A 9,909-nucleotide genomic window follows, 5' to 3' on the forward strand; every position below is an offset into this window, starting at 1 on the left:
CCCCGTCTCTGGTCCCAGCTCCTGCCAAACTAGCAGTTCGAAAGCAAGAAATTGCAAGTAGATAAATAGGTACCGCTTCGGTGGGAAGGTAACAGCGTTCCATGCACCTTGGCATCTAGTCATGCCAGCCACATGACCACGGAAACATCTTCAGACAGCACTGGCTCTTCAGCTTGGAAACAGAGATGAGCACCGCACCCTAGAGTTGGTTTCAACTGGCCTTCAAGCAAGGGAAACCTTTACCTTACCTTATATTGAACACAGAGTCCGCATTAGGGCCAAACCAGCATTTCATTTCTTTTCTACATCTGTTTATATCTTTGTAAATGATTTTTCTTTTCTGCTTTCTGCTGTTGCTTTTGTCGAGGTGTTTGCATCATTCACAGGGACAGCTTTTAGATGCAACTGATAAGGTATTCATACATACACTATGATATGTCATATAATCTATGCGTGGGGCTGGTTTATTAACACTGAGAAACACATACATCTTGTGGGGTGGGGAAATTGTGTGTGGGGGAAACAGAAAATGGTGTGAACATAAAGAATCATGGGTTTGATGTGCACAAGGGAGAACTGGCATCAAGATGAGCATAGTGGGTGTGGGTGTGAAATGGAAGGGGCAATAATTTGAAATCATCTCATTCAGCATAACCTCCCAACTTTTTAGACACCAAAGTAATATTGTTGTATAGTTAATGCATTCTGTCACCAAGGATCATTGCCTGTACACCTTGTCCATTCCCTACTGCAAATTCCCAAAGGCTCTTCTGGAATATATTATGATTTTCTTCTGGATTATCCTCACAAATATATTTACAAATATGCAATAGCCATAAACCTAGCCTCTTGTTTTTCGTTGAAAGTCATATGCCATTTGGAACTATTCTTCAGTCGCTGGAAAAACTCTCCACCAAATGATACAAGCAAGAAAATATCACATTCAAAGTAGATTTCTGAATTTTGGGGAGTAAGCAAGTGTCAGATATTTACATACTACCCCCCCCCCAAAAAAAACCCACACTCCATTAAGCTTCTTCAGTGTTCCAATGCATTTTAATGTGCCCTCTGGAGAGGATCCATTCATGCATTCACTCACCATGTGGGATTGGGAAAGCGGGCACAATGCACATGTGGAGGAAGTGCCCACACATCCATACCTTCCCTGAGATCAACAACATTTGGACAGCAGTGTCACCTGTCATGGGGAGGGGAAATATGTTATGGGCACTTTTTGTGTGCATTTGAACTGTGCCAATGATTGGGTGATAGAGTGGAGGCAGGGGGCGGGGCCAGCATGCTCATTTCCTCTCTCCCTCCCCACGCAGTGAGTCAACACACAGACGCCTCATTTGCACGGGGGCTACAGTTTTGATTAAATTTGAAAAATTGCTATTGTTACTCTCCCCCCCCCAAAAAAAAATTATATGTTAAGGTACAGGAGAGCTGCATGATTTGCAATTATCTCTCCTTATATATAATTGAATAGTGGGTGCCAAAGTTCTAATTCTAAAATGCACTCCCTTAGTGTATGGCTGATGGCACTGCTCCTCAGCATATATCGCCACCAATCAGAAGGCAAAGCCCGGGTCCCGCCCACACCACAACTGCTGCGACAACCTGGTCTTTTGCATATGGAAGCTGATTGGACTTCACTCCATTCCACACCTCAAACTCCCCCCCCCGGAGTCCACATTCCCGAGAGATTCGTCTATGCACTGTAATGCACTTTTGGCTCTGGACTGGGGGAGGAGAGGCAATATGCCCCTGCACACAGAATGGAAAGGGAAAGCCCTCACAGTGCATCCAAATTGGTAGACTGACCCTGACAATTGTGGTTTTTGTGCAGTTGGACATGTATGCTGCAATGTCTTGTGAACATGTTAAAAGACAGTTATATGCCCTAAATTTTCACCATGATTCGGAAAGGGAAAGCCCTCACAGTGCATCCAAATTGGTAGACTGACCCTGACAATTGTGGTTTTTGTACAGTTCATGTATCATTCCCAGCTCACAGCCAATTTCTTGTGAACATGTTAGAAGACAGTTATATGCCCTAAATTTTCACCATGATTCACACTTACTATGCTATGATCAGCTGTGCCCCAAATAAAAAAGTGCCACACTAAGTACACCTAAATGATTTATTTTAACTAATTTAAAAAAGCCCACCAATGATCAGAGACTGTTTTAATACAGAGCTGTCGTGAGATATATGGCCACTGATCAACTAGCATTAAAGGTCATTTGGTGTTGATCATGTTAAGAAAAAAACATTCACATTTCTTTGTTCACATGTAGCCTTGGTTGGTGCCCACCACTTTTTTCTCTTGGGGGTTTCCCTCTGGTTTGTCTTCATTCGTCAACATAGCAAAATATAACCTTCTTATTAAATGATAGTTATCCGATGGCAAACAATTCTTTTTATTGGTTTACATTTGGCAGGTCACAGTCACAACCACGTCAGGCAGAAATTGCACATGGACCATCCTGAATTTTGAAGACTTTTTCTGTTTCGGCTTCTACGGGGAGAACTTTGATGGACAGCCAGGATCACCAGTCTATGCTGTATTCGCACCACTGTCGAAAATGATGATGTCAAAGGAAAGGCTTCTGAGTGAATACTACCTATTTTTTCTCTCCATGGGGTTCATGTAGTCCACACTCAGTGTGCTCAGAAGAGCTGCTTGCATGAAAGTTTAGAACCCTGCTTTGTACTTACGAATTTCTCAACATCATTTGTTTGAACTAAGCCTGTTCTTTCTTCTTCCTTTCTAAGAGGAACTTCTTTTTGGCCATTCCAGCATTTGGCTAAATGGATGCCATGTTGGTCTGAAAATGTCCAGCCCAATCTTAGTCATGTTTATTCCGCAGTAACTGCTGTGTTTCATAGGGCTTATACTCAAGGCAGCATCAAAAGGATTTCGGATTCCGATTCGATGCCTGAAGGCCTTGGAATAAGGCCAGCTGAACGTTATCAGGGTAATCCTAAACGGAACTACAACTCTTTGGGGTGCAGTGGCCAGAGTGACGGAGTAGGACGTGGATGACCCAGGTTCAATTCCCTATTCTGCCATGGAAGCTTGTTGGGTGACCTTTGGCCCGTGACATATTCTCAGCCTAACTGACTTCACAGTGTGGTGAGGAAAAATGGAGGAGAGGAAAATGATGTAAGCCCAGAGGTCATTTTGGGGGGGGAACGCGGGGGAACGCAGTTCCCCCGGGTGAGGTGCAGGGGGCGGGGCACATGACAAAGCCCCGCCCCTTGCTTCCGGCCGCCTCTGCTCAAGGCTGCACTGTCAAGGACTTATTTCTAGGGTTGCCAGTTCCGTCTTGAGAAATATCTGGTGATTTTGAGGGTGGAGCCAGGGGATGTGGCAGGATTGGGGGAGGGGAGGGACCTCAGTGGGGTGCAATGCCCTAGAGTCCACCCTCCAAAGCAGCCGTTTTCTCCAGGTGAATTGACATCAGTCACCTGGAGATCAGTTGTAATAGTGAGTAATCAACAGCCACCACCTGGAGGTTGGCACCCCTACTTACTTCTGAGTAAACACACCTAGGACTGGGCTGCACGACTTGTCTGTTTGCCACATATGCATTTTCCCCTGTAAAGAATTGAATGATAGGATTACAACCCAAAAGCAAGGAGACATTTTGACCTGTAGAAGGCATACAGAAGTCTTCAAAAGCCAGAACAATCTCAAGAAATAACTCTTTATTCTGAGACAGTTACCATTACTTCATTTTTAAAAAATGACAAAACAGCAATAAACATTTGAGCTCTTTAATGAGCAAATCTCAGGTCTCTTAGCGTTGGAATAATTATAATATTCATTATCCAGATTAGCTTTATTTTTTTTTCCACTTGGCGGCCAACACGACTGGCCCAGAAGTACAAAGAATGTTTGTTTTCCATCAAGTAGTATACAATTTTGCGGAGTGTGTAATAAGCTTTCAATCTTGAAAAAGAGTAACTGAAAAGAAACATTTCTGTTACTGCAGTTAGTTTGTCAGAGAAAGTTCTGCGCATTATCTTACAAACTATCAAAATTGCTAGTAATTTTTTGAAAAAATGCAAAATAAAAAAAAGATTCACGTAACTTTACTCTAATAGAAATATAATACAGGAAGAGAGAAAGTACTCATCAGGGATGTGCTCTTTAGTCCATCTCAATTTTTTCCTCTTTTTTTATATAAATGTACATCTGATTACATATTACAAACTTTTTTATTGATTGTGACATACCATTTTTTTTAAATTTGAAAGTAACTGAGGGGCTACAAAGACCATATCATTTTTCAACCATTCCTTTCCAATCTAAAGGACAATGTTAAAAATGAGACGCAGAATTGAAACGTTTCCCATGTTGACTCTCCCATTCTTTATATAGGGTTGGATCCAGACAGCTTTTTAACACACTCTTGACCATTTCTCTTCCTTGCTACACTCCCATCTCTTGTGGCTTTTTCTGATTCAATTCCCATGATCCCCCACATAACCTTCGTGGGTGGCCAAAAGAGAACTTGCTTCCCTTTACCACCAGCTGACCAGCTACTTGGATCCAACCCCATAGCTTCCACACCGCTACTTTCTACTCTGCAGAGCTCTCCTTAAAGATATTCCCCGTGAGCTCCCTCATCTCTGAAGATACACAGGCCAAGAAGGGAATCACTTGGAAATACTATGAGTAAAACTTTTACCGCACGTGAGATGAGACGTCAAATGAATGAGAGTTAGAACCAATGTGAACATTTGCGGTTGGAGAGAGGGAAAACCTTTACATATTGCAAAATCTTCTTGGAAATAAATCTTTGGATATTTTTTTTTTAAAGAGGAATGACTGATATAAGCCTAAGAGATTGTAATGAATCCCCTTCAAAACGGTAACGTTTTCGTCAAAAATGCCCTATCAGCACTGCAAACACTGTAAATTAATTAGGTGGAACGAGAACATAACAACCGAACAGAGACATTCGTTCATTTCCTTTTGGGATCCCTACCCACGTGTGTTCCCTGCTCGGCACCTACAGTATCATCAAACACCTCTTTTAAAAGAAACCTGCTATAATGCCTTCAATTACTTGGGACACTACCGGGAATAGCCGGGTTGTCAGTTAAGGTTTTTGGTTTGGTTCTTGGTTTCCCCCCCCCCTCCTTTTAAAATAAATCTCCTTTAGGTTGTGCCAATTGAGGGAAGAAGCTTCTATTGAGAACCCCAATGGGATGAGAAGAATTTTAATTACGGCTTAATCAGCAGCACAGCCACCAAGCATAATAAATTACCATGCACATCGTGCTAAAAATATCCCGTTTCCTTTATTCCCACAGCGTTTATACTGACAGCGCTTATGTGATAATGTCATATCTGCCATGTTCTAAAACTTTTTTTTTCCTCCCCTTTTTCCTTGGCAGATCTCAGCAAAGGAGCCCATTTCTAAGGCCTTTTTAACAGCATCGGTGCTTTGTATAATTATCCAAATATGTAAATATGGTCTACGCAAGAAAACAGTTCGAAATCAAAACTGGTGAAAATTATCTGACATTCCATTAACGTGTCCCTTGTGCATATTGATAGAACTTTATTTATTTTTTAATTTTCAGTCATCATTTCCTTCCTGATTTTGTTGCACATGCCTAATCCCGTTACGTAACTTAAATCCTCAAAAAAAATTAATACTTGAATGTGAATGAAAAAAGTATCATTCAGGACAATTGCTTCAAGCAATTGTAAAAAGTTATACTTTTCTTTTAAAAGTTCATTTGTATATATGTACAATTCATCTTCCCCCAAAACCCCCAAAGTTCTTGATATGTATATTCACATAATATTCCTCCATATTTAAATAGTAAGAGTCTTGTAGGGTGAAAGGCAAGTCTCGTCTTCCATAATTATCCCCCACTGTAATCCACCAAAAAATAAAAGTTTGTTTCATCTTGTCTGGCTATACCCTAGTTGTTGAATGTGAATGGGGGTGTGGGTGGGGGTGTGGGTGAGGATGGGGCAGAGTGTTATTCTGTCCACCAGTAAATGTATTAAATGTGTGTAGGGGCTGAATCCCTGGTATAGTGTTGGGAATCATTGTAATGGTGTTGGGGGTCATTAAGGGAATATCATCAGGTGACCGCCTCATAGCTAGTGTGTAGTCTGGGGGGCAGGCGGTCCTAAGAACCACCTCATGTGGATGGATGGACTCACATTCATGACCCAAGTCAGTGTGCTTCATTTGGAGGGACATTATTTCCTCTTCTTGTGCATGGGTAAGATCATTGGTAGTAGTGCGCTGTGGGCTACATCTCCGGTGGACGTCATGTCTCCTCTTGTCCTTTTTGTAGTATAGAGCTGCAAAGGCTAAAATGTTCAGGAACAGCAAAGATGCTCCAACTGCAATAGTTACACTCAACTCCGTGGAGTAGTCTCTTTGATCCCCGGAAATTAGGCTCGGCGGTTGCTTGGGATCATCTTGCTTGGCTGTAGGAAAGGCTGAAGTTACGGGTACTGAATTTTTCCGCGTTGGCCTGAAAGTAATATCAGTTGATGGCACTTTAGTTGTTGTAGAGGTATACTGTGAAATGTCATTAAGATTGTGCAGGTGAGGTACCAGTTCCAACCACAGGTTCACTTTGTTGGCCCTGTAATGCTCTTTCACTCGCGGTTTTAATCCAATATGAAGGTAAAGCTGGTCTTTCTGAGAGTATCTGGTCCATGCTACTTCCTCAAACCGATTGGGTTTCGTGTGAATGAACTTTGTATCTTGTGGGACTGGTTGATTTGGATCCCTAGGGGGGAAAAAGTGGACATTATTTTTTACAAACTTACTCCAGCTTCAAAATATACTTTTCACATGGTATCAGGCTCAATCCAGGCCCCAATTCTGTGACAGCAGGATATTACAACAGAAGATCAACACACAGCTTTTGTACAGCAAAACTACCCATATTTCTCCTCTCTCGAAGCCCAACCTGCAAATTATTCCCTCTTGAATTAGACGTTTTCGTTCTTTTTTTTTGCCCTTGTTCCTCTGTCCCTGCCTCTGAGCTGGTGGCTAAAATATAAATACACTAGCTGTAGGGCTGTGAGGCTATCACATTTGAAACTGGCCAATGTCTTGGTCTGTGTGCTATCCCTTACTGGGACTGATCATTTTACCAATGCAGTCCTACACAAAATTACTCCAGTCTAGGCCTCTTGATTCCAATAGGCCTAAACTGGAGTAATTCTGCATAGAATAGTGCTGCATATGTATTACTCCTGGTCTTAAACTGACTTCATGAGATATATGAAAGTATTACAGGAAAAAAGCAGCCAATTTCAGCACACCAATATGGCGTTGTCATGAGTGCCATTAGACAGGATGGACCAATTTCAGCACACCAATATGGCAACCGTTGTCATGAGTGCCATTAGACAGGATGGGCTTTGAATCATCATCTTCATTGTGATGCTATGTATCTATCATGGACTTACCCAGTTTTTGCAAAGTTTGTCCAGTATGTCATCACGACTGCACTTAACATGACATCGTTTTTGGAAAAATTACAAGGAAACAATTCAGTAGGACCTATCATTGGGATCCCCAAAACGTAAGGGACCTCATCCCCATGGGCGGCATCTGCCCATGCAGGTACCTGATCTGTTTGGCAATGATGGTAAAAGGCATAAAAATATGTGGGTGATCCAAAATTTGAATGGAGATCTGCCGTAGCCACTGCTGGCGCAACCCACTGATGATCAGTAAACAAAGCCAACAGTGTTTTCCTTCTTGTTTCTGGGTTGTGTCTATCTGCCCAGTCAGTGTACATAAATTTAATGGTTTCTCTTAATATGTCTTTGCCTTCAGGGTATCCATATAAGTTGTCAACAAAGTTGGACACTGCAAAGTCAAAGTCACTGGCTGATATGCCGTCTTCACTGTCTACAATGTTTTCCACAAATTTCAACCCTTCTCCTTGGTTCACGCCCAACATTATGTCGTAGTTGAGGAACTCTCCTTGCTCCATCAATATCTGAGGGTCATCTGGTATCACATCCCCATCTATGACTGGACCAAAGGCTATGTGGTACCGAGCTGGTTGAATATCCTGGTCAACGAGTTCTCGGTAAGGCTTCTTCTGCAGACATTCTACCAATTCTACCGTATCTGACACATTGCAACCGACTTTTGTGGCCAACACCCTGGCATATTTTGCAGGTTGGAAACTGACTGCCCAGCTGGAGAGAGCCGTTCCACTTTGAGCTATCGCCCGTTGAAAAAGTCCTGTGTGGAGAGACAGAGGACAAGAGTTCAGAGAGATAGACTGCACCAATAACAATTTGCCACATGCTTAAAATATCTGAATTAAGTCTGTTGGATACCATTACAGCATACGCTTAAATATATATATTGTCGTTATTGAAGCCGTTAAGTTGACTATATAGGTAAATCATATAATATAGGTGTATATATAAAAATAAACTATATGTAACACATTGCAAGCCAACAAAGAAACAAGGCTGAAGCGAGGGGATATCAAAGTAGGGCTGCCAACCTCCAGGTGGCACCTGGAGACCTCCCACTATTGCACCTCATCTACAGACAACCAAGATCAGTTCCCCTGCAGAAAAGGACTGCAAAGAAGAAGAATAGTTTGGATTTATATCCCGCCCTTCACTCAGAGTCTCAGAGGGGCTTACAAATTCCTTTCCTCCTCCCCACAACAGGCACCCTGTGAGGTAGGTGGGGCTGAGAGAGCTCTGACAGGAACTGTCATTGAGAGAACAGCTGTGCCAGAACTATGGCTTGCCTAAGGTCATCCAGCAGCTGCAAGTGGAGGAGTGGGGAATCAAACCCGGTCCTCCCAGAGTAGAGTCCGCGCACTTAACCACCACACCAAACTGGCTCTCACATGGCGGAATGGACTCTATGGTTTTATACTGTGCTGAGGTCCCTCCCCTCCCCAGGCTCCACCCCCCCCCAAATCTCCAGATATTCCCCAACCCAGAGCTGGCAAACCTATTGCAGGGGTAAAGAGGTACCTTAACAATTCACAACATTTATTTCAGGTGGGTAGCCATGTTGGTCTGAAGCCACAGGACAAAGTTTTGAGTCCAGTGCCACCTTTAAGACCAACAAAGTGTTATTCCTGGTATGAGCTTTCCTGTGCACGCACACGAAACTTTATACCTTGAATAAAACGTTGTTGGTCTTAAAGGTGCCACTGGACGCAAGCAGCTGTGGCTCACGAAAGCTTATATGGGAATGAACGCCAGTCTTGAAGATGGAACTGGATTTTTGATTCATTTTGTAGCAAGGGGGAAATTATCAGTATATACTAAGCGTCTGTACCAATACAGATAAAGATCAGGCCCTGAAATGTTAAACTGGAGTCTGAAGAAACGGGCAGAACTGCTTGCACAGTGAGGGTCATCTTTCAATGTCTGTGGACGCTTTCAATGTCTGTGCATAGTCCACTTAACACTGCACAGAATGAATGAAGGTTGCAAAGGATTGCAGTGAACTACTTGCTGTCAATGTTCCCTCTAAGCTGTGGCGGAACTGGATTTTGGATTTGTTTTGTAGCAAGGGGGAGATTATCAGTATATACTAAGCGTCTGTACCGATACAGATAAAGATCAGGCCCTGAAATATTAAACTGGGGTCTGAAGAAACGGGCGGAACTGCTTGCACGTGGACGCTTTCAATGCCTGTGCATAGTCCACTTAACGCTGCACAGAATGAATGAAGGTTGCAAAGGATTGCAGTGAACTACTTGCTGTCAATGTTCCCTCTAAGCTGTGGAGTCTTGTGAGTGAAAATCCTACTTTGTGAGCTACGGGCATTAAAGTTATGAGCGAGCCATTTGGTTGCTGCAGAAATCAGTTTGCTTTGAGGCCATCCTTCCTCTGTGAGCTGGAGGCTACAAAACTGTGA

The 9,909-nt window shown here is 42.8% G+C and overlaps 1 protein-coding gene across 1 annotated transcript in view; it reads right to left on the minus strand.

Moving 5' to 3' along the window:
- Positions 1 to 6,023: 6,023 nt before the first annotated feature.
- LOC107119186 (neuroligin-1) overlaps positions 6,024 to 9,909 on the minus strand; it is a gene marked incomplete at its 3' end in the record, with an annotated part of 13,341 nt that continues 9,455 nt past the window's right edge. The window contains exons 3-5 of the mRNA XM_015421642.1: positions 7,467 to 8,256; positions 6,499 to 6,778; positions 6,024 to 6,465 (exon numbers count right to left, since the gene is read on the minus strand). Of these exons, the coding sequence (XP_015277128.1) occupies positions 6,024 to 6,465; positions 6,499 to 6,778; positions 7,467 to 8,256 (1,512 nt within the window). The remainder of the gene's footprint in view (positions 6,466 to 6,498; positions 6,779 to 7,466; positions 8,257 to 9,909) is intronic.

The sequence above is a fragment of the Gekko japonicus genome, unplaced genomic scaffold (assembly GCF_001447785.1).
Source record: "Gekko japonicus isolate JY-2015 unplaced genomic scaffold, Gekko_japonicus_V1.1 scaffold2202, whole genome shotgun sequence".
NCBI classification, from domain to species: Eukaryota; Metazoa; Chordata; class Lepidosauria; order Squamata; family Gekkonidae; genus Gekko; species Gekko japonicus.